Here is a 27,761-nt window from a genome sequence, read left to right as displayed (position 1 = left end):
AAGCAGGTACTGTCATCATTCCCACGGAAATATGTGCAGAGACTGTGGCACAGAGGAATTGAGTATCTGGCCCCGGGTCACACCGTTGGTGAGTGGTGGAGCTGAGTTGTGAGCCCAGGAAGCCTCACTCTAGAGCGCATCCTTGTACCCACCGCACTGCAGCCGCCTCCCCTGGAGGCCTGAATCCCTATGCTTTGCTGAATAGCCATCAATAAGCAAGGACGTAGGGTTCTCTCTCTTGCATTTTTTTTTAAACGAAGGTGGCTTAGGAATAATCACTGGAACTAACATCTGTACTGTTCTTTGCAGTTTGGTCCTCATCACGACTCGTTATGGCAAACCAGGCAGGACCAGTTGTCCCACTTTAGAGGTAAAGGAAGTTGAGTCTTTAACAGGATACCTACCTACCAAATGGCAGACCACGTCCTCTGACGTCAAGAGTCTCCCGGTTTTAACTCACTTGCTGTATTGGGCTCTGTGGTAACCAACGTCCAATCTGGTCCCCAGTGATCCCTGACTCTTGTATTATCCCCTCCCACACTGAGTAAGACTCACTCGTGTGACCACTAGGATATTGTGGAAATGATGATGATGACTTCTGAAGCTAAGTCATAAAAGACTTTGGAGCTTCTGCCTTGATCTCTCTGGATTACTCACTCAGGAGGAAACAGCTGCCCTGCTGTGAGGATGCCAGCAGCCTACAGAGGCCCCTGTGAGGACCTACAGCCTCCTGCCCACACCAGCACGAATATGCCAGCCACGTGGGCGAGCCCCCGTGAGAGCTGATCCTCTAACCCGTCAGATGATGGCGGCCCCAGCAGACGTCCCTACCGCAATTTCACGAGAGACCCCATGATGTTTAATTTCCTGTGTCAATTTGACTGGCCATGGGGTGTCCAGATTAAACATGATTTCTGGGTGTGTCTGTGTGGGTGTTTCTGGATGAGAAACAGTAAAGTTGATGGCCCTCCCCAGTGTGGATGGGCATCATACAATCCGAAGGGCCTGAATAGGACAAATGGTGGAGGAAGGAGGAAGTCATCCCTCTTCTTCCTGCTTCACTGCTTCAGCTGGGACTTCTCATCTCATATTCTCCTGCCCTCAGACTTGGATTTACACCATTGGCTCCCCCAATTCTCAGGCCTTCAGACTCAGACTGAATTACAACACCAGTTTTCCTGGGCATCATGTTGTAGACAACAGATAATGGGGCTTTGTAACATCCACATTGTGTGAGCCAATTTCTCATAATAAATTATATATACATAATATATATATATAGGTTATATATAGTTATATAGGTTATATATAACATATAAATTTTATATAATATACAATAGTTTAGATATTTTATATATATAAAAGCCAAATCCACCCAACTAAGTCACTCTTGAATTCCTGACTCTTGAATTCCTGACTCACAAAAACTCTGAGATAATAAATGTTTATTGTTGTTTTAAGCCAGTTTTTTAACTGTTTTTTTTTAAAGTTGGGAGGAATTGTGCTTTGCAGTTATAGGTAACTATTACAACTTCTACCTCCAAAGTGTTGATCCTGGGGAAGGTCACTAATTAGCTGTGACCCTGAGAAAGTCTTTGGAGCCCTCTCTGGCGCTCCGCTGCTAAAAATAACCTAGGAAAATTTCTGAGTCATTCTTAAGGTAATTAATTAACCATTACAGCTGGATTCAGGGAATGCTCTGTGTAAAGATGAACTCCTGGCACAAATGGACTAGTTCATGGTAAACATGCATCACGTACCTGTAAGTATTTAAAGAACATTTCATTGGTGCATCTGATCTACTTGAAGATTCTGCTAGCAGTAGCCAACGAACGGTCACCAAGAGTCTCTTAAGTTCCATTCTCTGTGCCGAGATACCCCAGAGGAAGGTAGGCCTTTGCTCACACTGAGCGTTCACTAAAAATGTCTTCCCTTACCCCCTACCAACCACAAACTTATCGCTTGCCCAAGGCTCATCTCAAATGCCTCTGAAATCTCCGGAGGCCACTGCCTCTGATGCCTCCGTCTGCACCACCCACAGCAGGAGAAGCTCAGCAAAGGTGTGTTGGTAAATATTTAACAACCGGCTCTCTGAGGAGAAAAGGTCCTGATTTGCAGACTATTTTTAATTTCTGTGGTGTTAATGCTACTCCCACGGCTGCTTTAAAGGCGCCAACATGATGTTCCTGAGTGCAGAGTTAGGAAAAGATGTACACAGTCCGTCTCCCGAGCAGTGCCCGCCGGCTCCAGCACACCCCTGCATTTTGGACACCTCACTCTCCCTTATTCTTGTCCTCCTGATGATTTTGAAATGTCCCTGGGACCTGTCCCCCTTCCCCATGCCCAGCATCTCTCCCTCAGCCCAGGTCTTCATCATCTCCTGCCTGGACTATTGCAAGAGCCTCTTCCCTGTTCTCCCTGCCTCCGGGCCCTCCCTCCTCACTGCCCCCCTCCTCCCCGCCGTCAGGAGTGAGCGTTCCTACACCAGCCGGCCGTCTCACGGCACCATGCTGCCCATCCTTCAAATCCTTCAAACCCACGGTTTTCAACGGAAAGGTCAGAGTTGTCGAGTGTGCAGGCTCTTTATGATCTGACCCCCATCCACCAATCCATCTTCACACACACACGCACACACACGCACTGAGCCCCAAGGCATTTCTCTGATGAACCATGATACTCTTCCTGTCCCCCCTTGACGTTCCTACAGCCTAAAATGCCCTGTCTCCAGTCACAGCCCCACTCCTCCCTCTGGGCTTATCAGTATTGTCCGTTTCCTCCAGCCCCTCTTGTCCCACATTCCCACGCGTTTTATGGAAAACTCTGTGGGGGAACTTGCTACGGGGAACCATGGCTGCTTCTGTGTGCCTCCACCTTTCTCTCCCCCCACCAAAGCCACAAGGTCCTTGAGGGCAGGAGCCTAGAGTGAGTCTCCTACTCTTCAGTGCCCGGCACCGTGTCCTGCGTGATGGGAGAGCCTGTCTGGCTCTGGAGAGGGAGGGTGGCGCTACGAGGTCAATGGGGTGAGGCAGTGGGAATGTGCCCAGCCAAGCACCTCTCCCACCCCAAAGCCTCGGAGCTCCCGGCAGACAGAGGTACAGGTTGCTGAGGGAGGTGGGGGAGTGTGCGGGAGGGGAGTGAGGACCAGGAACCCTTCCAGAATGGTCTATGGTGGCTGAGGCTCCCAGGATCCCTCCCCCAACTGTTTCCTTCTTCTGGGACTGAATGCCCCACTCTGCAGAGTTAAAACCCGTCTCTTACGTTCTATGTCTGTTACATTGCATTAAATTGGTAATTACGGGCTCAAAACAACCACTGGGCCACATGTTAAAGGCTCTGGTCCAGGCTCTGATCCTAAGGCTGGAGGGCAGCCACCCCCCTTTCCCCAAACACATTCAAACTTAAGTCCCAGATCAAATGGACAATGTCTTGGATTTCAGGTACTTTCCTTAAAATAATTGTGAGAAAACACCCTTGGCAAGTTATCTCTGCTCCAATTACTAAGAGACTCGGCAAGTCTCTTCCCTCCAGCTGGTTTTTCCATCTGAAAAAGAAAGTCAGTGACCAGCTGATCACTAATATCTCTGCTGCTACGATTCTAAGCCGGTTCCTGCTCGTCGTGCCTTAATCTCCTCATCTATAAAATGGTCATAATATCTACCCATCTCAGAGGGCTAGTGAAAATCAAAAGAGATAATGGACGTAAAAATACTCTTGTATGCTATAACTATATTAGTTATTATTATTTTTGAAATTTAATGAGGGCACTAAAGTCTTCTATAAACATTCCTGGGTGATTTAAATAGATTTTAACATGATGGTAGTCATCATGGTGACTGTGAATTTAGGAGAAAAGTGAGAGTACATTAAAGGCAAGACTTCCTAAATGGGGACTCTTCACATAATTGGGCAAACTCATAGGTCAGACATCTCCCAGGTGAACTATGGACAGTTACAGGCCAGGCCTGTATCAGTAGTTTTCATTATGGCTTTTCTTATTCCACAGGATCTACACAAAGGACTGGCCATTACAGTCTGTGCATGCCGGGTTATACTAAGGCTTGATTTGAATGTTCAGTCAGTCTTTTAACAGATGAGCTGAAGAGAATTAAAGTAACTCCTGCCTGTTCGCCTTTCCCAGGTGGAGTGTAGCTAGGTCACTATAGTATTTCAAAACGTCTTCATTCCATCTTTTTTATTATCATTATTATGATTCAGCCCTTCAAAACCAAGGTCAAGATTCAGAAGTAAGCCATGTCTTACTCTGATCTTCAAGATCATGGGCACACTCTGCTCAGCAGCCTACATACCCGTGTCTCCAAGCACAGTAAAAGCCTAATTAGGAAATCTTTATATAGTGTCCTTGAGAATTGGGACTCCGGAGGTGATTGAGGCCAGGGACAGCAAGAGGAGTCCACGTCACTCCACAGCTTTTGCTTGAAAATGATGGCTGACCACTCTTCCAAGCCCCCAACCAAAGAATGACACTCTTCTTTTGCTCGGTAGATTAGTAGAGAAGTACTTGTTGGTAAACACCTGTGAGTGAATAGCCATTGACCCAGGCCTCCCTGCGGTCCTCCTGTTTGTGTCACCCTGGCCACCCTGGCCACCCAGGCCCTCCCTCTGTACCCCGCACCACACACGTGATATTGGGAGTGTAGTTTCTGTTCAGTGGTTCCAACTGATGCTTAGAATAAAAGGTTGACTCCTAAGCAACCCACTTTTTCATCAATATACAGTTATCTGATCTACAAAGGTGGACAGATACAGGTGGCCTACCCACAGGTGACCATCTATCTTGCAACAATGTAAATGTATCTTACTGATGGAAGACACTGAGGAAGAAAGAAAAACTTACTCTCCCCACCACCCTAAAAGCAAGAGTTAACCAAGGCTCCCAGTCCACTGACCAGCCAATCAGAAACATCCTCTTGGGACTTCCCTGGTGGCGCAGTGGATAAGAATCCATCAGCCAATGCAGGGGACACAGGTTCGAGCCCTGGTCCGGGAAGATCCCATGTGCCGCGGAGCAACTAAGCCCATGCGCCACAACTACTGAGCCTGTGCTCTAGAGCCCACAAGCCACAACTACTGAGTCCACATGCCACAACTACTGAAGCCCCCGTGCCTAGAACCCGTGCTCCTCCACAAGTGAAGCCACCGCAATGAGAAACCCGTGCACCAAAAAGAAAAGTAGACCCCGCTTATCGCAACTAGAGGAAGAGTGCACGCAACAACAAAGACCCAACACAGCCAAAAATAAATAAATTAGTTAATTTTTTAAAAAAAGAAAGTGAAATTCAAACATAATTATTGTTCTTTATTAAAAAAAAAAAAAGAAAAGAAAAGAAACAACTTCTTGGTATCTGAAAGGCAGCCCATTAGAAAATAGGCATGAAAGCAAAGTCCAATAGTGCTATTATGAAGGGACTAAATGTCATCATTTTATTATTAATAAAATATTATTATTATTATAAAATATTTGATACTCATAAATTACTTTACAGATTAAAAAAGTACTTTTCTCATGATTGATATTCTGCTAGTACAGTCATATTGATTGGTAAAACACTGAATTATTTCCATATCTATTGGTAAATAGCCCCTGACCCAAGCCTCCATGCAGTAGTGTTTCTTGGGTCACCCTGACCACCGGGCCCTTCCTCTGGACCCCCTCCCCCACCCCAACACACACACACACACACACACACACACACACACACACACACCTGTCCAAGATCCAGCAATCAAAGAGTTAGCACCTGGCCAAACAGAGGTCCCTAAGACCCGCACTAGGCCAGTGCTACAGCCAGTGTCCATTCAGTTGGGTAGGTGACCATGCCGCGCTGGTCGTTGCCTATTTTAATTCCTCCCTGCCTAGCTGCACTGAGGACTTTAGGATGGAACACCTGCAGGTTTCCTGTACTCTGCACCCCACACTCTGCTCTCTGGCTCTGTGGCAGCCCCATTGTGGGAACACAAGTCAGGTGGCTTCAGAAAGCCACAGGGCAAACGCTGAGTGCCTAGGCAGGCCCTTCCTTAACTGTGAGGGAGGAGAGAGAAACGTCCTCAGTGACTAGCACTTAAATGTAGCCTCCTTCCCTTTGGCTGTACCCCAGAGCCCCAGGTTAGGTGCCTCTTAAAAACCAGAAATAATAACACATAACAGTCACATGGGCAAGTCCCCAACCTGCCATCTGCATCAATTTCCCTCTGTTCAGTCCAATGGAGAGAGATAATAACCTATCTTAGGCTTAATTAACATCTGGGCTCTGCTGCTGTATCTGCATGTCTCCCTGTAATTGCAAACCTTTATTTATTTGGGCATTTTGATGACAGCCACATAATGGGAACTATGGCCCAGACCCCATCCATAGCCTCATACCTGCCAGCAGCTGCCAACCTCCCCTCCGCACCCCGACCTGCCCCTCTCTATTACTCTCCTGCCTGTCTACCCAGCCATCTCCCAGTATTCCTTGCTCATAATCCCCCTGCCTTGTGCCATTCCGTGCTTGTAGAGCACTTGGAATCTGGAAGCCTGGACCGCAGTACCAGATCTGCCCGTTACTTACTCCACCACCATGAGATGCATGCACTTGAAGCGCCCAGCGCTTTGCCTTGCATACAGTAGGTGCTAAACACTTGCGGTGGCTTTCCTTTCTACTCCATTCCATTCTTTAAACCCCTAGGTCTCTCACCTGAAACCTGAGTTATTTATGCTGCCCAGCCTGCCTCCCTTGAGTGGTTATGAGCATCAGAAGAGAAAATGGCTAAGAGCATCCTTTGTAAAGTATGCTACACAGAAGGGTGGTCTCCTCAGATGGAGGCAGGGTTGGAGTGCCAGAGGGATCACTGACCAGAAGAACCTCCCAGCGGGGAGAGTCCCTTGGACAGACCCCAATCTAGGATCTATCCTTTAGTAATGCAGGTCTCTAGGAAATAGGTATCCATCCTCAAGAAGTTTTCGGGGAAGTGGAACTCCCAGGAAGCAGCTAGAGAAGGATGGAGCAGGCTTGGCCACCACATGGCCAGAATCTCTCCAGGGCATGCTTCCCGATCCGCCTGAGACCCAACTGTCAGCAAGGAAAATTCTCACATTTGTGTCATGCTTTTCCATAAGAGGTGGCTTATATATGTGATTTCCTTTGAATTGCACAATGCCATAAGGAAGCATAATGACCCTGTTTACAAATTTAGCAGACCTAGGAGAAATGCACCTCTTTCTGCAACATCACACAGGGAGCCTTGTAGAATGGGGTGCAAACCCAGGTCTCTGAGTTAGAATCCTGTGCTTCTCCCCCTGTGGTGGTTACCTCTGGAAGAGGCACAGCTTGTTGCCTTTGTTTTCTTTTTTTTCCCCTCCCTTCCTTCCTTTCTTCTTTTTTTTTTTCTCGATAATGATGCATTTATTTAAACTATTTGCTAGTTTATCTCTAAACTTATCAAAGAATAATGATGAATAAAGTAATGCCATATTCCATTAACACCCACACCAGTACATTTCCCAGTTAATCCTGTTAGGTACCCTAAGCCTTTTAAAAAATACTATTCTGAATTAAAATATTTCTAAAATGCACTATACAATGTTTTTTTAAAATTAGATTAGTTTATTATAAATGTAGCATGCTAATAAAATAAAAATTCAGCCAATCTAGTATCATATAAAGTATAAAGTCCCTCTCTCCTGCCCTCCCCCGGGTCAGTATGCAGATTGAGCATTTAGTAGAGGCATTTCTTTTTATATATATATAAATTTATTTATTTTATTTATTTATATTTGGCTGTGTTGGGTCTTCGTTGCTGTGCACGGGCTTTTTCTAGTTGCAGCGAGTGGGGGCTACTCTTTGTTGTGGTGCGCTGGCTTCTCATTGCAATGGCTTCTCTTGTTGCGGAGCACGGGCTCTAGGCGCGCAGGCTTCAGTAGTTGTGGCACGAGGGCTCAGTAGTTGTGGCTCATGGGCTTAGTTAATCCATGGCATGTGGGATCTTCCTGGACCAGCGCTCGAGCCCGTGTCCGCTGCATTGGCAGGCAGATTCTTAACCACTGCACCACGAGAAAAGCCCAGTAGAGGCATTTCTGACATGGGACAGTGGGACCTCTCTCAGACCTCTGGGGGACAGTGCAATTCACTTAGGGCCTTCCCAGAACTTTCAGTGACCACTCACGCATCTATCCAGGTCTCCCTTTCACTGGAAAAGCAGAGCCGTCCTCTCCCCAGGTGTCTGGGTCCCTGGTGGGAGAAGCTGAGGCCTTTCTAGGAGAGAAGAACCCAGGCATCTCCCTGCAGGCGGCTGGGTCTGACCAAGGAAGAAGTCGCTGACTTGTTCTCTGCAGCCTCACAGGGCAGTGTGACAAATCTTAGAAGAACTTTTCAAGAATCAGAACTGTCATCCAGGGGCTGGGTTGTCTCAGGAGAAAGAGAGATCTGCTCCCAAAGGCCGTAGGAATTCACAGAGCCCCCAGAGAGGGGACAGTTTCCCTCAAAAATCCTTCTAGTGTTGGGCTAATGTTTGCAGCAACTGTTTCTGAAAAGTTACTGGAACTCTGGGTCCTGAGCTCTTCAAAGCAGCCCTTAGGACCAAGTGCAGACTGAATGATGACTGTCTTCACAAATTTTTTTTTTTTTTTTTTTTTGCGGTACGTGGGCCTCTCACTGTTGTGGCCTCTCCCGTTGCAGAACACAGGCTCTGGATGCGCAGGCTCAGCGGCCATGGCTCACGGGCTCAGCCGCTCTGCGGCATGTGGGATCTTCCCGGACTGGGGCACGAACCCGTGTCCCCTGCATCGGCAGGAGGACTCTCAACCACTGCGCCACCAGGGAAGCCCCCACAAACTTTTATAAATAACAGTTTTTCTCTGATCCTCCTAAAGTCTCAGCTCATCTAAACCTGGGCCTGTGGTCATAAGATGAAGAGTTTCTGTTGCAGAGACTATGTATCTCTTCCCCAAGTCCATTTCCATTTCCTTATGAGCATACTGTTGGACTACATTTCCCAGCTGGCCTTGCAGTTACATGTAACCACAAACTGAATTCTGGCCAATGGAACATGGTGAGAAGTTGTGTGTGTCACTTCTAAGCCTGCCCATTAAAACCTCCAAATGATCATGCACACTTTTTCTCTGTCCACTGGAAGACATTCTCTGGCTGGAAGCAGGTGACCCAGAGAGAATTTTGAGGTACTAGGATAGAGGTCAACAAATTTTTTCTTTAAAGGACCAGATGGCAAACATTTTAGGCTTGTGGGCTATACAGACTGTTGCAATTACTCAAGTCTGTTGCCATAGTGCAAAGCAGTCATAGACAATGTGTGAATGGATAAGCATGACTGTGTTCCAATTAAACTTCAAATACAAAAAACAACCAGCAAGTCCAACTTGGCCCATGTCTCCTGCTCTAGAAGATGGTGGAGCCACAATGTAGAAGGAACCTGGGTCCCTAAATGACTGCTTGACAACCACAAGTATTCACACTGAATATTGCATAGGTGAGAAATAAGCTCTCCTTATGTTAATCCAGTAAGATTATGGAATTTGTTAAAGCAGTTAACATTCTTTACCCTATTTAATTATACCCAACATATTCTATTCCTTCTGGTTGCCAAGTTCATGGATCAGGAAATGGACCAATGAGGAAGAAAACCCAAATATTCTTCTAAAATGGCCTTTAGAAGTACAGGGCTGGAGAGAGGTTGCAGGTAGGAAATTTTCAAAAGCATCCTCCAATCTCACCCTTTAAAAAAAAAAAAAAATGTTCTGGAGGATTACACTTCCCCCAGAACCTAGATGAGGCAAAGTTTTAACTCAGTCAGAGTCTTTGAGAAGACCATCTTGATGGTTGAAAAGGATAACTATCTCTTTTGTGAAGCCCTCTATGGTCATCCCTCCCTCACTTGGCTGGGTAGCGGTGGGTTGGCTGCTTGTCCTGTGTTCCCTCAATACTTTACACACTGACTGCCCATACTTCTTTTTAGGTTGTACAGGTATTACATGTTTTGGTCTCTTCCACTGGATTACAAGCTCCATTAGGGCAGGGATGTCTTCTTGTTTCCCTAGGTGCACCCCATCCCCCAGCTCAGACTAACCCACCTCACCCCACAGCCAGCACAGTGCTTGGCACACAGTAGGTGCATTATAAATGTTTCTCCAGTGAAGAAGAGAACTGGAATGCATGGATAAAGACATGCACAGATTAAGTCAAAATTGTCTAGGTAATAGGTAGGGAAACATGTAATTTATCATCCAAACTAGGACCCTTTTGAGAGTGAAATGTGGCTCTACTATAATTATGTGAGGACATCAGGCATAAATGGGGACTGTCCTGAGCAAACCAGGATCTGTGGTCATCCTAGCAGAGGCCCCTGTGGATCGTGGTCTCCCACGATATAGAGCATTCCTCAAGGAAATTGGTGATTTCTATTAGTTTCAGGATCCTTTACGATTAAAAACAAGCCAAAAAGAAGACTCAGAGTACAATGGAAAGGAAAGGGTGACGTGATTTGAAGTTTTTCTTGGCCGAAATCTCGGAGGAACAGCATAGCTCTCTCACTGCGCTGTGAGTTTTCACTGATCATTTCACACTAATGCCAAGCACAACATCTTGAGTTTACAGTACAGCTCAGCTGCGTCCTAGAGCACAGTCCCAGGCACACCCACAGGAACCTGCACATGTGTGCGCGCACACACACAAGAGCACAGTCCCAGGCACACCCACAGGAACCTGCACATGTGCGCGCGCGCGCACACACACACACACGCACCAGTTCCATCAGAACAAGAGGATCCTAATTATTCCTGTGTGTACTCTACCTACATAGCATGTCTCCAAGGAACACCTCAGAACTTCCACATTTCTAGAAAATAGTCTAAAGAATCACTCTAAGAGAACCGTGTCCATTTCAGGGACATCCATTTGAGAAGTAAATGAAATCATGATTGTGAATATTTGTGGAAAGTTTCGGGAAGTAGTGCGTGTGTGTGTGTGTGTCTGTCAGTCTGAGTGTAGAACAGTAATCACACTAGAAATACTGATCTGGCTGATCATCAAATTACAGAGAACAAATAAAACTCTAGCCAGAGAACACAGGCAGTTGCTCTCCCGCCGCAGCCGATGGAAGAGATTGGGCTGGAGGTGGAGCCGCATAGCTCAGGTGGCTATCTAGAGCTTCAGATGGAAAATTGGCCCATAATCTTTCCACATAAAGCATGCCATTTGAACGCCCACCTACTGTTTCCTATTCTTAATAGATTACTTCCTTGTGTTTGCCTGTTTTCCCTCCTTGGGTCCCTGGAATATGTTTCATGGAAAATGTCCCTGCCCAGCTATACATTCCCTCCGTGGAGGAGCCCCACTGAGGCTCACTCAGCCGACTGTGTTATTTCAATCTGAATATTCCAGCAGCCACCACTCCTTTCCTGGACTACTCTTTACCGAGAGCACTGACTTATCCAACGTTTAGATTTTGAGCCTCAAAGCAACCTGAGCGATCGTTTGGTTAGCTATTACTACCTCCATTTCACAAAAAGAAACTTGCCCAAGGTCAAAGAGCTGATATACGGGAAAACCAAGGCTAGAACCAGGTCTCAAGTCCAATTCTCTTTTGGCTCTACCCACAGTCTCATCCCCCACCCCACCCCAGCCCCCCAGTTATTTCAGTTGTCAGTTAATATTGGACATTTGCTAAGACCTGCGTCCAAGAAATGAAGTGGCAGAGATATTACGTAACTAAAACCTCTTTGGACTTCATCAACGTGAACACCTCCTAAAGGGTGTGACCAGCCATGGGCTCTGTGAGCTTCCTTCATCAGCAACAACTGCTACAGATATGAGAGGAAGGGTCCCACACACCTTGGTGTGGCTCCGCATCCCCTTCGGGTAAGTAGTGTGGTTTGGTGTGGGCACAAACAGGACCACCTGATCTCATGGTGCTCCTTTAAAGAGATGAGCTTCTCTACTGGAAATCAGGTAGTGTGAGCATTTTCCCTGGGAATTGAGGACATAGAGGATGAGTTAGCCTGCAAAGGCTAAGACAGGTTTACCTGCAGAGGAAGCCTTGGTGGAGGACAGACAGCAGCTGTGGACAAGGAACTGCTGATGGTTTTGTAGATCTTTAGATGGTGCCTGGGAATCATTTGCAAGCCCTGATCTGGCACACAGAACTGATAGTAGGACCCAGTGGCCCTACCCACCCTCCCTCCTTGAACTCACGAGACCTTGGAAACATCACTTTCTCTGTGTATGAGTTCAGCTGCAAGAGTGTGACCTTTAGGAACGTGGCTTATGACGCTAGAACATCGGTAATGTTAGGAGAGGTATTCCTTGCACTAAAACATTTTTTCCTGCCTACTCTGGCCGCCTACATCATGGCGCCTGAAATTCTCTTATTATGGGGTTTTATATCTCAAAGGCTTTTAATATCCAAGAATACCCTATTAAAATGTCAGTTCCCTGAAAAGACCACTTAGGTAAGAGTTTGGGACGCACTGTAGGCTTTAGGAACAATAGCTTGAGGATGCAAAAGTGTGAACATTACCACTTAGGGAAGGGAGGGAGGCAGGCCCTGTGCTTCACACACACACACTTGGCACATGTCACCAAGGCAGGGAGGCGAGAAATGAGAAGCCTGAGTTCTAATCGTTGCTCCACTGTAAGCTCCCTGCAACACCTGAACGAGTCCTTTCCCTTCTCTGAGCTTAGTGTCCTCATCTAGAAAAGGAAGGGACTGGTCTGGAAGTGCGCTGAGGTTCTGTCTGGCTCTCAGGCTCTCAGGGAGAGTAGATGATCTTGGAGTGAGCTGGTGACCTCTTGAGCCATTCATTGTTGGCCAATCCTGGAACAGAGGGGAGGGAGAATCCCTGACAGGCAGCAAAGACTAAATTCCCCTAGGAGAGGGATCCAGGATTGAGATGGGTTCTGGAGTAGGGAGGAGCAAGAGGGTGGGGAAGATGCCCCGGGATGCCTACTCCCTCTTTTTTTTGCAGTACGCGGGCCTCTCACCGTTGCGGCCTCTCCCGTTGCGGAGCACAGGCTCCGGACGCGCAGGCTCAGCGGCCATGGCTCACGGGCCCAGCCGCTCCGCGGCATGTGGGATCTTCCCAGACCGGGGCACGAACCCGTGTCCCCTGCATCGGCAGGCAGACTCTCAACCACTGCGCCACCAGGGAAGCCCCCTGCTCCCTCTTACTCCCAGACTTGTTGCCGGTGGGTCCTGGTCTCCCTTATTAGGAAAACAAAACACCGTGCTACCAGGTGCCCTTATGGTCTTTGATCAGATGCCTGGGCTCTGCCAAGTCTCCTTGGAGAGTGGCTGGGTTGCTTTCAAACTACCTTATCCCAACCAAAAAAATACAGAGAAAAAGAGGGTAGGACTTGGAGTTAGGAGACCTGACTTCGAGCCCCAACTTTCCGAGTGATCTTAGGGCAAGTTATTTAATGTTTCCTAACCTGGCCCTTAGATACAGTATCAGTCTGCATTTTAGGACACAGCATGGCCTCCAGGTTTTGAGGTAGTGAAAGGGATGTCTAGCAGGCAACTCCTGCTCTGGCTTGGCCAAGAGAATATCACCTCCAAATTAGACTCTGGTGAGGGTCCAGGCCACAGTGAGTCCTAAAGATGTCCCCAGAGCCCCAGACAGTTTCTAGCCACAGTCAGAGGTTTCTTCTATTCTCATCCACTAGGGGATGGAGGAAGGCAGAAACACACTTGACCTTAACCTTTGCTCCTTCTTTGATTCAGAACTCTAGTTTTGCTATTATCTAATGCAACCCATCCATTTTACCTATGAGGATCCCAAGGGTAGAGAGGGGAAGTGACTTGACTGGGTCAGTGCAGACAGAGTCCGGATCACTTCAAGGCCTGGATTCAAGGCTCTTCCTTCAGGCTTCTGCCATGCCACATTTTGTGAGCCTTCATTTGGCTCAAATTACAGGGAGGGATATGGGCAATAACTTTGGTGACTACAATTCCATTAAAGCTAATTCCAAGTAAACCATCCTTCTCCAAACCAGAACCATCCCTTCCCTAAGAAGGTCGGGGAAGTTCCAAGGAAAATCTTGAGAACTGAATCTACCTGATGTGGAGTGGAGGAGTCAATTGAATCCCAGTCTTCCCTCCCTTCCAAACATAATATCCTTAAAACCTTGGCTCCTCCATCTGGGTGATGACCTTGAACTTTGTCAGCCCTATTCTCATAGCATGAAGTGGAATCACCCCCTTTACTTACTCCCTCCTTAGCATTTCCTGAGCACCTACTAGGTGTTGGGCTCTATGCTAAGTTTGGTGAATCAGAGATGCCTAAAGTCACATGCCTGTCCTGGGAGAACTCAGCCAACCAGGAGGGATACCGATGATTAATAAATATGGTGCAAGGGAAAGAGCTCCCCCACGCTCAAACTACACCTGCTCTTCTAGGGCAAGAACTTGCCAGACCAGACCTCAGGGGTGGGAATAAGAGGAGACCAAGTTTCTCTGGGGGTGGCCACCCCACCCACCAGCAGCATCCTTGCCAGGAAGACAGACACCTGGCCCCTCTACCTGTGGCATCATGCAGCTAGTAGACACTCATGTGCACTTGTTGGTGGGAGTGGCACGTTGAAGAATGGCACACAAGTTTATCATCCAGCATCTACCATGTGTAAAATGTAGGGGTACATAAGAAAGGGGGAAACAGGGCTTCCCTGGTGGCGCAGTGCTTGAGAGTCCGCCTGCCGATGCAGGGGACATGGGTTCGTGCCCCGGTCTGGGAGGATCCCACGTGCGGTGGAGCGGCTGGGCCCGTGAGCCATGGCCACTGAGCCTGCGCGTCCGGAGCCTGTGCTCCGCAACAGGAGAGGCCACAACAGTGAGAGGCCCACGTACCGGAAAAAAAAAAAAAAAAAAAAAAAGGAGGGAAACAAAGAACAATTCAACTGCCAGGTTCTGCCATCCCAAAGCTAAACATCTAGTTATAAGCCATAAAAACTTGAGGAATATGAAAAGAGCATGGGTTTAGGAGTTTGAACCCCTGGGTCTTGGTGTCTCCTTGTATAACTTTGGGCAGGACATCACCCCTCTGTACCTCATTTGTTCATTGCTAAGTGGGGGGTGGGCAGGGCCAAAGCATGCCCTGGAGTTGCAGGATTGGTGCTGATGGATGACTGTGTGCTTGGTTTGTTTTTCCTTTAAAGTTTGGGCTTTCTTTTCTTCCATGTGATTAAAGTCTGAACTAGGTTTGTGGGAAGAAGGAAAAATGAAGCCAGGATCAGGTGGGAAGCTGGGTAATAGGAGAAGCCCAAGGGGAACGATGTGTTACAGGAGGAAGTGGGGTGGGAGATAGATGAAGAAGAGAACCAGGAAAGGAGGTGGTTGGAAGGGCTGCTCTCCCTCGGAGTTAGAAATAAGGGCCTTTGCTGGTGCCACTGAACAGCCCTAGAGCGGTGAAGGAATTAGTGTCAAGCTGCAGGGCCACCTAGCCATTCAAACCACCAAAATGGTGGTTAGTCAAGGCTGTTCAGATTGGGTCACTCCAGAGCTGGTGGGGGGGGGGGGGCGAGGGCCGGAAGTGGGGCTGGGCCCAGGCACATTGTGAACATGGATGAGCTAGCAGGAGCAGGAAAGGCCCCAGCTAACCATAAAGCCAGATCCAGATGGGGCCGAGCACATGGAACATTCTCCAGGGTAGATCACATGCTGGGTCACAAAGCAAGCCTCAGTAGATTTCAGAAAACTGAAATCATAACAAGCATCTTTTGCAACTACAACACTATGAGGCTAGAAATCAACTATAAGAAAAAAACTGAAAGAAACACAAACATGTGGAAGCTAAACAATATGCTACTAAACAACCAATGGATCACAAAAAATACCTAGAGACAGATGTGGCCAAGTACAGAAAAACCTGGTGGCAAGAGTATAGAGCGCCCTGGCCCTAGGGGTCTCCTGCCCGCCTGGAGCCCTGAATAGTTTCCCACGTGTTAGGCGAGGCTCCTAGCACCAACAGTCTACGCACATTGCTAGCTCTGTCACGCATCACTTACCAGCAGATGCTCAGGCTACGGTTGCATACCACACAGAGAAAGAGTTCTTCTTATTACATTACTAAACCCTTTAGAAATGAGGGCAACGAGCTCCTAATAGAATTGTTACGTTTCTCATGGTTCTTGGTGACTCCCATGCGGTTTTCTAATCTCCAGTGTGGTGCTAGGGGTGGACTTCACCAGCCATTTCTTTCTCCTTTCACAAGCAGAACCCTTAAAAGCAACTCTGTCCCTGGGAGAGCATTGTGCTTTCTCAGTATAACAGAGCCTTTCTAATTTGTTTAAAATCTACTCTTCTGCTGACTGCGGGGCACTGAGGGGGAAGGTTTTCTTTAGGAGGGGAGCATGTGTGTGTGCAGAGTGGGTGTTGTCTGACACCCACTGACTGTAATAGTTGAGAGGCTATGTAATACCATTGTTTATTTTACTCTGCCCTACTCCTCTCTCCTTCTGCCTCAACACACACAAAAATTGTACAAACAGGGGATGTTTGTGCCCAGAGAGGTGGAGAAACACCTCCTCCGTGGACGCATGCGGCCACCCCTGCAACCATCTCTCTTTCAGCCGTAAGTCACTCCGTGTTTCGTGCAGTCAAGGCTGCAGTGCTGGACACCGAGGATTACTTAGGCTGGGGAAGACTGTGGCAAGAGTCTCACTGCATTTAAAGTACCATCGGGTAGTAAAGGAGAAACGTGAGCCTCACCTTGCGAGACGGAAAAGCTAAATTTGATGAATAAACCAGACCTCAGGTGCTTTCTGGAACGTGTATTTCCACTACTTCGCTGTGCTTTTGTCACACCACGCTTTTCCTTCTGAGCGTCAAGAGTAAATCGGTTTTCCGGTTTTATTTTGTTTTTTCATTTAAAACATCTCTCCTTACGCTAGTGATGTCATCCCTGGAAGACTGAGATGTAAGAAGAGGTGAATCATGTATCACCTTCGCATCTCTTCTAGAATTACATCAGCCAGAGCCCTGGGGTGCAGTGGGGATAAAAGCCAAAAAGTAGAGGGGAGGAAAGAGGGAAAGGGAGGGTGCCGGTGGGGGGAGGGAAAGAGAGAGCCGGTTCTTTTGCAGTCTGCTTATTTTCTTCTTTCTCCTTCCTCAACCCCTAAACACCCCTTCCCTATTTATAAATCAGATAACAGGAAAAATCAGACTTTAAAGAGACAGTTGCCTTATATTTATTGATGGTGTTGGTGTAAATGTCACTTGTCTGAACTTTCTGACCAATCACCATACCCCCATCAGTCACAGATGAAAGCCACCTTGGCATTCTCATTGGACACATCAATTGGATTAAGAAGGAAGACATGAAGACCCTGCCCCACCCCCAAGTATTCATCAAATGATCTTCACGGTGATTAATGTTCTCATCAGTTTCAAACAGCAAAGAAACTGGCAGTGCATGGAAATAACCTGAAATATGAAATTACTGAAATGTGAAATCTAACCATGCAAACTAGCGATGACCCACAGCTGACCTTCCTGCCCTCTCTCTACCTGAGGGTTTGAAAACATCATCCAATAATGTGTAGCTGAGGTATTCAGCAAAAGGGATAGGGACTCTCAACCAAACCAAAATATAACAGAAGAGAAATATAAGCTAGGCCTTGTTCTAATGCCCTCAGAAAGTGACTCTGAATATTTTTCAATTTCCCACCCACCCACCCACCCTTTGCTTTTCTAAAGATCATCTTATGCCTGAACCACTCCTGTTAATTAGGGAGAAAATCTACCACCCCCCTTCCTCTATGGCTCCAGTGAATTCCAGACTCCCTAGGATCACTGGGTCTAGCTGCTCCGAACACATTTATGATGCAAACAAAACCAAGGGCCTCAGGACTCTACACGAGGGAAGGCCAGGAGAGCGATCAATTTCTGCAACATAGGAAAAGGGGCCCATAGGGGCAAAGGGAAAAAATAGTTTGCAGAATGCACAGTTTGGGCAGAATCTTATTACAGCTTCCAGCTGATCGGGTGTAGCCAAACTAGAGACATCTGTTTGGAGTTTACAACAGAAACAAACACACGGAAAGCATGAAAACGCTAAGACACACACACAGACCAAGCTCTAGCAGTTCTTCTCCGCCTTGACCTCCAAACCATTCTCCCACTGGGTCATGCTGGGTTGCAGAAGGAAAGGAAATAGGCTCTTCCACCTGCCCCTGCCGCGACCCCACCCCACGTGCACCATGACTCATTCAAGCCATGACTGGAACCTCTCCACTTTCCTCTCTCCTTGACTTTCCTCCCAGGAAAAACAGAGATGCTCCCACTCCTGAGAGCATCGTGGGGACTTTCCTTAGTTCTCTAATTCACACCTTTAAAGCTCCTTGAGCTGTCTGGAAAGGAAAAGGTGAACCACAGAAGAAGGTGGTAAAACCTCAGAAGACCTTGAAAGTCACCCCTCCCTAAATAACCTCACAGGTCTGGCAATGAGGAACAGAACTCAACCGGCATCTCCAAGAACTGCCTCAAAGAAGTCAGAAAAATCCTACGCTCACACAACTAATAATAAGTGAAGAACACGGCCCTAGCTGCAGCACACAGAGTTGCAGAGGACCAGAAAGGCCCCAGGCTACGCATAAAGTGGGTTCCCCTTCCCTAATTACCTCCAAGCCCCGCAAAGGACAATGACTGTCCTCCCACTCCATCCCAGCCATGGTCACACCCTCTGCCGGCCAGCCCCACGGCCAAGCATTTTCTGAAGCAGGTCTAGACACTCACCTGTTCTGTTAAATTTTCCTCTTTATTCTCTCCCCACTGGCGGGCAAACAGAACCAGAGCAGTGCTACTCTTTAAAAATAACAAAATGTTTTATACACATTTCTGTATATACAACTGAACAACATTTTACATGTCCCTTTTGCACAGCAAAAGATATAAACATTGGACTCTGACAACAGTTATGTACAAAAAAAAATGTCAAAAATACTTCACAACAGTGCAAAAATATTTTACACAGTATCATGGAGTGAGATCTTTTGAGCAGAAGCAAGGTGTGTGTGTTTCTAAAGGAAAACTCCTTTTTTAGATATTAGATGTCTTTAACTGTAAACAAAATGCAACTTTCTTTCTCCCCCCCTCCCTTCCCCACCAGTTATTTGAGGAATTTGGCAGAATTTCAAGGGTCTGAGTCTGAGGTAAACAACCCAAGCTCTCGCACCAAAAAGACTGGGGGCAAGGAGGTGGCACTAAAGCCTCAAACGTTGAGAGCAAATCTTTTTTTTTTTTTAATGACATGTCAGTGACAGCGCCAGGCCGCTCCCAGCTGGGGGCTGGTGGAGGAAGTTAACCCCTCCTCCTCAGGCCCCAGCTGCCCACAAACAGGAAACTGGCCAGCAGGCACCTCACGCCTGCGGGGCTTTGCTAACACCAGCTGCCCTTCCCCTCCCCAGACCCCAGAGGGCTGCCTCTCTCCCCTTCCTTGTAGGGTTTCCCTCCCCCATATCTCCACGTGCAATCTGAGCCCTGCTTCAAACAGAGCCAAACGTATGGGGGTGGGGGAGGGTCTGGGCCTCAAGTGTCCCCTTTCCCCTTTCTTGGGGGGGGGGTCGGGAAGGTAAGCAAGTGGTGGAGAGACGGGGGTGGGGTGTCACGATGCGGCAACAGGGGCGCGCACAGGACATTGCTGGGAGCTCAGCCCGAGTGGGGCTCGTCTGGTCTGGCGCAGTCGGCGGGGTCCGACTGGTCCCCGGCGGTGGTAGTGGTAGCTTCCGTGCCCCCTCCTTCGATGGAGCTCTCGCTACCCGTGCTCTCACCCGACAGCAGGCGCGTCACCCGCAAGTCGGCCTGCAGGCTGCGCACGTCGTTGCCGAAGCTGAGCTCTCCCAGATCATTAATAAGCTGGGACAGCTCGGCCTTCATGTCGGAGGTGCTGCCCAGCAGCAGAGACGGCGACCCAGCCTCAGGGCCCGGCGAGACCCCGCCGCCCCCCAGCACCTCTTCGCGGCCACTCTCCAGCGTGTCCAGCAAGTCCCCGCATTCGAAGTGCATGGCCACCACCAGCGCCCGCTGCGCCTCGGCCTCTTGCTCTGCCGGGTCGCCCTCCCCGGCTCGGTCCTCCTCCTCATCCCCCTCCTCCTCCTCCTCCGGGCAGCCCTCCGTGTGCACCCCTCTCTCTTCCTCCTGCAGCTCCTGCTCCTGCTGTTCGCCGAGCAGATCCTCGGTGATGGAGCCGAGCTTGGGCGCGCTGCGGCTGCGCTCCACCGGCGGCTTGTAGCAGCAGGGTCCGTGCAGGAGCAGCTTGCGCAGGGGCACCAGCGGGATGGTGTGCGCGCCCACCAGCTCCTGCTGTTGGTGACGCGCGTCGTCCCGCCGCTTGAGCCGTTTAAATTCCGCCAGAGCGTTGGCTGACGTCTGGTAGAGCAGCAGGGCCATGGCCTGCGCCTTCTCGGGCTTGGACACCAGCACCGCGTGGCAGCGCAGCATTACCGCCTTGTGTTTGAGCTCGTGCCGGTAAACCCAGGCGAAGACCTTGGGCAGTCGCGCGTCCGCCACGCAGTAGGTAACGCGGTGCAGCAAGTAGAGGTGGCCCGGGCGGCGCAGCGCACGCTCCTCGGCGTGCACCATGCGGATACCCTGCGCACTCACAGTCAGCTTCATCTTGGTGCCCTGACGGCCCGCCTCGCTCTTGCTCCAGATCTTGCCCACCGCTAGGTCGGTGCAGCCGTCGCCGCGCGCCTGGATGGTGGTGGCATTGCCCAAGTAGAGCACGGTGTAAGTTGGGTCCTCGCTGGTGATGTGCAGCTTCTTGCGCTTGGAGCGGAACATGCTGCCCACCCGGCTGAGCGCGCCTTCGGGGCACGCCCGTGCCAGAGAGCTGAGCGCCGAGTAGTGCAGGCTCACCGCGTAGCCCTTGGGTTTGGACGCCTGCCGTGGCGGCGCCTCGGCCAGCAGCTCGAACTTGTGCTTCTTCCACGGCAGCATCTCCGGAGGGCGCCCCAGCGCAGCTGGGCGGCGGCGGCGGCGGAGCGCCGATTGAGAGCCCGGCTGAGCCACCCGCCCCGGCCGGGCTCGGCCGGGGCAAGACCGAAAAATAAAACTCTGCTGGGAGTGGCCCAGTCGGAGGGAGTGGGGGCGGGGGAGATGTTCGAGAACCCCGCCGAAAGAGGTAGGGGTAGAATTTTTTAAAGAGGATTTAACTGCAAGGAGAGGGAGTGGGTAGGAGCACACAGATTTACCCCAGCCTGGGCAGGACCAGGGCAAAGAGTCTTGGGCAAGCAAAATGAGAGAAAGCACGAGAGTGGAGCAGAAAATGTCTTTAGAAAAAAGGGATGCGTGCGTGCAGCAAAAGCAGCCGGGATGGTGCGAGAATACGCAGGAACTCCTCGGCGAAGGTGAAAAGGGGCCCCCTCGCACACACACACAATCCGCAGGGCTAGGTCCAGAAACCGCGGAAACTCAACCGCGAGTGTGCCCAGGGGTCGGTGCTCCCCACCCCCAAGGGGTGCTGTAGGCAGAGAGCCCCTCGATTGAGCGGGTCCCAGAATCAGCTGCTTGCCCCGAGTGCGCTCAGATGGTGGGTCCAGCTGGCCGCGGCGGGCCCAGCGCAGCAGTCCCGCCGTGGCTCACTGCATTTTCTCTCCCGCAGGACGCCGGGGACTCTGGCTTCGCCGGCTCACTGTCCGGGCTGGCTCCGCCAGGGCAGCGCCGGCCTCCGAGGGCGGGGCGTGCGCATGGTCGGCTCCGGGGATGGTCGCTACCTCATTTCTTCTCTCCGGAGGGTGTCCGACTGCGCTCCCGGGATCCCCTGGCTCGGCTGCCCGCCTTTGCAGCGCGCCCCCTCCGGTGTCGCGAGCCGTAGCTGCCTCGCCAGCCTCATATCCTTGCCGTCTGGGAGGAAGATCTCGGGTAAATATAGGCCGGCGCGAACCATTCGTCGCGCGGGGACAGGGGAGGAGCAGAGAAGAGGATCTGTTTCGGGCTTGGAAGGCCGGCGGGTTCCTGGTCTCTTAAAGGGACCTGGTTGCAGCCATTGGTTGAGGGAAAGGGGAGAACGGTCCAACCTGGCAATTAAATCCCAAGTTTACCAGCAGAAATTCTGTAGAATTTATCTACAAAAATCGCCAAGACCTTTGGTTACCCCGCAAGAAAAGCAACTTGAATTCTGACACTCCACCCCCCAGCCTGAATTGCAACTCACTGATGTGTGTCTCCATCGGAACTTCTGGGGGAGGTGGTGGAGGGTGGGATTTACACTATAAAATACAAAAAGGTTGGGGAAATAGTGATTCTTTCCGTGTGTAATAGCTTTCTGAAATTGACTGGGTGCTGTTTAATTTTTTTTTTCCAAAATTTTATTCTATTAAAGAAAATAAAGAGGGGCAAAGAAAACGCTGAGACTTATCTTTCACTATCTTGGAGCCCTTTCTCCACAGGCAAAGAGCAGATAGTGAAAAGAGAGATGAGTGGTAATGGGATGATTAGCGTGAACACTATAGTATGTGTTTGGTAAATAAGGTGCTTCCAGCTTCTAACCCCCAGCAGTGCCCCCTCCTTCTGTCAGGCCTCAGAGTAGAGCAGTTTTCTGAGATATATTCAATTTCTAAGTGATGCTTGTGTGTGGTTAGAACTCAGTTTATAATTTGGCAGGCCAGTCATTCAGTTTTATTACATCATTGTCACATTATGGATGAGAATTCCTAGTAAAAATTCAAATGATGTTTTTTATTTGTGTCAAATAATGCCCGGCCACCCTCCACAGAGAATGATTAACATTAATCATTCTTTTCTCTTGTGCCAGCTGGATAATGTCACTTTAATCATCTGGCCGGCTTGACCCTTGGCTAGTAACTCATTTCTGGGCCCTCGAAACAACGGGCTTGCCTCTACGGTCTGCTCAATCAAAGCAAAACCACTTCTAGCTGGAATGTGCACGTGACCCTGCGTCAAACTCCCAAGCTCATCCCAGAGGAGGAGAGTAGGCCCTCCCACTCCCCAGGCCCAGTCTACTGGGGATCTAGATGTCTCTGGCTTCCATACCAGGTTCTGATTTCAAAACAACTGTAACTTCTCATGGAAATTCTCTGACCCTCTACCTTTACTAACTTTTAACCTTTCTTTGAACTCTAACCCAATTTTCTAGAGTCACTGGCGCTGCGCTTCAATTTAACTAACTTTCCTGAGTACCTTTTGGTACCAGGCCCTGAGCTGGGAACAGACCTAATTCCTGTCTCCAAGAAGCTCCCAGTCCAATGAAGGATGTAAACTTCACCCACCTCTGGGCTTCTTCTGGAATGTAAGTTCTGTGAGAGCACCCTATCTCCCTCCAGTGCCTGACACTACTTAATTGTTGAATGAATGAATGACGTATGCATGTAAACAAGAAGACAGAGGGAACTAAATGCCCTGAGACAAGACCCGAAGTACTCTGAGAAGCTGGAAGAAAAGGTTCTTTGTGACTAGGAAAATCAGAAAAGGTTCCATGGAGGTGGTGAAGTGTGAAATATGGACAGGATTTTGCCACGGAGGGAAGAATTAAAGGGCTTTCCAGATATAGAGAACAGCAAAATTATAGAACATAAAAATGCGTGCACATGTGTAGTTGAGGATGGCATTTGACAATTGTGACAATGAAAGAAGAAAATTTCCCGATCAAACAAGGATGTCTCCTGATCATGCCCTCCTAGTCTCTGAGGGAAGGAATGGCATTTTCATGGCTGGCTGGTCCCAGAATGTCATTAGACCAAAGCTCTAATGCCTTACTCCTCAGCTGCACTGATGGGTTAATGGAGCTACGGTGTTGGAATGAGCTGGTTAGGACTATAAGAAGCCATTTAAACCGAGGTTAATTCCTCTTCTGCTCACGTTTCTGGAATATCTTGCAGTGGCAATGGAGTAGATGGTATGTGCTCCCAACAAAAAATTCCGATAAAAAACCCACCAAATTAACCTGTGCTAAGTGACCTTTAGCTGGTCCATAATCTCGAAGTCTAGACTCTACAAAAGCAGGCATCATATTCAAGCAGTTAACATTTCCAAATTACTCAGAGGTCCAGGGACCAGAAGTGTTTGAGCAGGAAGAGAAGGGACCAGTGGTGGGAGCTAAGGCTGGTCTCAGCCTCCGCGAGAGGCACCTCTTTGGGCTTCATGCGGTGGCAGGGAAACCAGTGGACCACAGCAGCAGGGAGGACTCCACTGGCGGGCCAGGCTTTCCAGTGGAGCCAGAGTGTCAGACCCAGATGCACAGGCCCACAGAGCTGCTCCTGGGCTGTCTTCTTAATAAGCCTGTTTTCAACCTGGGGAGGACAGAGAAATTCTAGGCAAATGTCAACACTCTGACATGTGAGTCCCGCTCTGTGCAGATTTGAGACACAGAGCAGTTCCAGAAGAGACCTCAGCAAAGTCAGCCGGAAACGGCTTAGAAACTGCATAGGACCGCAGACCGCACTTGTTTTTTATGACACTGCCCCATCTACTGGTGCCAGGCAGAAGTGACACTTGATGAGATGGTTTCTCACAGAACTGGATAAGCCAGTGGTTGAATCAATACACAGCCAAGTCACAGCTGGAAAGAAACCCAGCCTCTAACGTAACATGTAAGAGTCAGCCTTTTAGCGCGCAGGAAGCTTTCAGGCTGGTTTTCTCCCACCTTATTTCTTGCATAACGCTCCTGCCTCTTGGTCCCCCTCCCGCTACACCCCACTGAATGAACACCCCGCTTCAGAGACGATAAATGACGTACCTGGGATCTTCAAAGTCATTCAACAAATATTTGTGGATGTGATTTGTGGATATACTGTGGATGTGATGTTGTTGCTGGGGATACTGCCCCAAAGCAGACAGACGGGTCTCTGCCCTCATGGGATTTATATCCTATGGGGAGGCAGATAATCAGCAAACAAATAACTAATAAAGTATCAGTTAGTGATAAGTTTCCGAGGAAAAGAAAACAGTGTTAGGAGTAGGAAGTAGCTGGCTTAGACAGCAGAGCCAGGGAAGGCATCTCTGGGCAGAGACCTGATGGGATAGAGCCAGCCAGGCAAAGATATGGAGGGAGAACATTCCAACCCGTGTTGGCCAAAGTGGTAGTCACTGGCCACGTGTGGCTAATGAACACTTGACATGTACTTGGTCCAAATTGAGATGTGATGCCAACATGAAATACACTCTGGATTTTAAAGACTTAGTAAGATAAGAAGGATGTAAATTATCTCAATAATTTGATAGTAATTATATATCGAATGATAAAATTTTGGCTATTTTGAGTTAATAGAATATACTATTAAAGTTAATTTTGCTGTTTCCTTTTACTTCTTTAATGTGGCTGCTAGAACATTTAAAACTATACATATGGACAGCTTTGTGCTAGGCAAAGGGCACACCCAGTACGAAGTCCCCAAGGTGGGAATGATTCCAGTGGGTTCAAGGACTCTCTGGCTTCAAAATCCCACTGTGTGATCACAGCCTCTTACCCTTCCAGCCCTCTTCATTCCTCACTCTATCACATCAGTTCTTTAACCTTCTCAGGACCTCCAGGGTCTACATCGGCATGCCTCACAAGTAGACTCACCCACTGGCTGCATCAGAATTCCCTGGGACAAGTCCTGGATCCCACCCTTAAATGGGAATTTCTGGAGTTAGGGGCCTGTATTAAACTCCTCCACGATAGAACAGTTACTCAAGTTTAGTGAGCCCTGTCCTAGCCCACTTCATTTTTCCCACTATCAACTCCTTCCTAACCTCTTATCCTTGCCTTCCTCCCCATCCAAGACCTTCCGGATGAGCATCGGGTCCACAGTTTCTGTGCACTGCATCCACCCCATCCCTGGACCACTGCCACAATCTCTATGCTCTGCTTCTGGAGCTATAATGCTGAGTAGAATCCCTCAGCTGTTTGGGCAGTGCCTCAAGCCATTCTGACCCCTCCTATGGTAGGCAGAATAATGACCCCCCCCCAAAGATGTCTATGTCCTAATCTCCAGAACTTGTGAATATGTTACAGTACATGGCAAAGGGGAAGGAAGATTCTACAATTAAGGTAGAATAGGTAGGTAGAAAGGTAGATAGAATTAAGGTTGCTAACTAGCTGACCTTAAAAAGGGAGAATAATCTGAATTATGCAGATGGGCTCAATGTAATCACCAGGGTCCTTAAAAGTGAAAGTGGAGACCTCAAAAACATTATGCTAAAGTGAAAGAAGACACAAAAGGTCACATACTGGGCTTCCCTGGTGGCGCAGTGGTTGAGAGTCCACCTGTCGATGCAGGGGATGCGGGTTCGTGCCCCGGTCCGGGAAGATCCCGCGTGCCGCAGAGCGGCTGGGCCCGTGAGCCATGGCCGCTGAGCCTGCACGTCCGGAGCCTGTGCTCCGCAACGGGAGAGGCCACAACAGTGAGAGGCCCGCGTACTGAAAAAAAAAAAAAAGAGAGAGATAAGGACATACTGTATAGCACAGGGAATTACAACCATTATCTTGTAATAACCTAAAATGGAGTATAATCTACAAAAACACTGAATCACTAGGCTGTACACCTGAAATTAATGTAATATTGTAAATCAACTATACTTGAATTAAAAAAAAAAGAAAAGAAACCTGCCAAAGATTTCCAAAGCCTATGCTCTTTTTATTTTAAAATTTATTTTATTCTAGTAGAGTTGATTTACAATGTCGTGTTAGTTTCTGCTGTACAGCAAAGTGATTCAGTTATACATATATATATATGCATTCTTTTTTATATTTTTTCCATTACGGTTTATCACAGGATATTGAATATAGTTCCCTGTGCCATATAGTAGGACTTTGTTGTTTATACATTCTATATATACTAGTTTGCATCTGCTAATCCCAAACTCCCAAGCCATCCCTCCTCCATCCCTCCTCCCCCTTGGCAACCACGTCTGTTCTCTATATCTTTGAGTCTGTTTCTGTTTCATAGATAAGTTTATTTGTGTCATATTTTAGATTCCACATACAAGGGATGTCATATGATATTTGTCTTTCTCTTTCTGACTTACTTCACTTAGTATGATAATCTCTAGGTCCATCCATGTTGCTGCAAATGGCATTATTTCATTCTTTTTCATGACTGAGTAGTATTCCATTGTATATATGTACCACATCTTCTTTATCCATTCATCTGTTGATTGTTTCCATGTCTTGGCTATTGTGAATAGTGATGCTATGAACATAAGAGTACGTGTATCTTTCGGAATTATAGTTTTGTCTGGATATACGCACAGGAGTAGGATTGCTGGATCATATGGTAATTCTATTTTTAGTTTTTTGAGGCTCCTCCATACTGTTTTCCAGAGTGGCTGCACCAATTTACATTCCCACCAACAGTGTAGGAGGGTTCCCTTTTCTCCACACCCTCTCCAGCATTTGTTATTTGTAAACTTTTTAATGACGGACATTCTGACCAGTGTGAGGTGGTACCTCATTATAGTTTTTTTTTTTTTTTTTCCGGTATGCAGGCCTCTCACTGTTGTGGCCTCTCCCGCTGCGGAGCACAGGCTCCGGACGCGCAGGCTCAGTGGCCATGGCTCACGGGCCCAGCCGCTCCGCGGCATGTGGGATCCTCCCAAACCGGGACACGAACCCGTGTCCCCCGCATTGGCAGGCGGACTCTCAACCACTGCGCCACCAGGGAAGCCCTCATTGTAGTTTTGATTTGCATTTCTCTAATAATTAGCTATGTTGAGCATCTTCTCATGTGCCTGTTGGCCATCTGTATGTCTTCTTTGGAGAAATGTCTATTTAGGTCTTCTGTCCATTTTTCAATTGGGTTGTTTGGTTTTTTGTTATT

The 27,761-nt window shown here is 48.4% G+C and overlaps 1 protein-coding gene across 1 annotated transcript; it reads right to left on the bottom strand.

The window, feature by feature from the left end:
• Positions 1 to 17,176: 17,176 nt before the first annotated feature.
• Positions 17,177 to 21,910, bottom strand: FAM43A (family with sequence similarity 43 member A). The gene has a single exon (XM_067738475.1). It carries the CDS (start codon positions 20,938 to 20,940, stop codon positions 19,651 to 19,653), a length of 1,290 nt encoding a protein of 429 aa, XP_067594576.1. The 5' UTR covers positions 20,941 to 21,910; the 3' UTR covers positions 17,177 to 19,650.
• Positions 21,911 to 27,761: the final 5,851 nt, after the last annotated feature.

This window comes from Pseudorca crassidens, chromosome 5 (genome assembly GCF_039906515.1).
Source record: "Pseudorca crassidens isolate mPseCra1 chromosome 5, mPseCra1.hap1, whole genome shotgun sequence".
NCBI lineage: Eukaryota > Metazoa > Chordata > Mammalia > Artiodactyla > Delphinidae > Pseudorca > Pseudorca crassidens.
Note: the sequence above shows the minus strand (reverse complement) of the source record. Positions and strands in the feature narration are given on the sequence as shown.

Coding starts and splice junctions, on each gene's coding strand:
- FAM43A (XM_067738475.1), bottom strand. CDS start 20,940: ATGCTGCCGTGGAAGAAGCACAAGTTCGAGCTGCTGGCCGAGGCGCCG.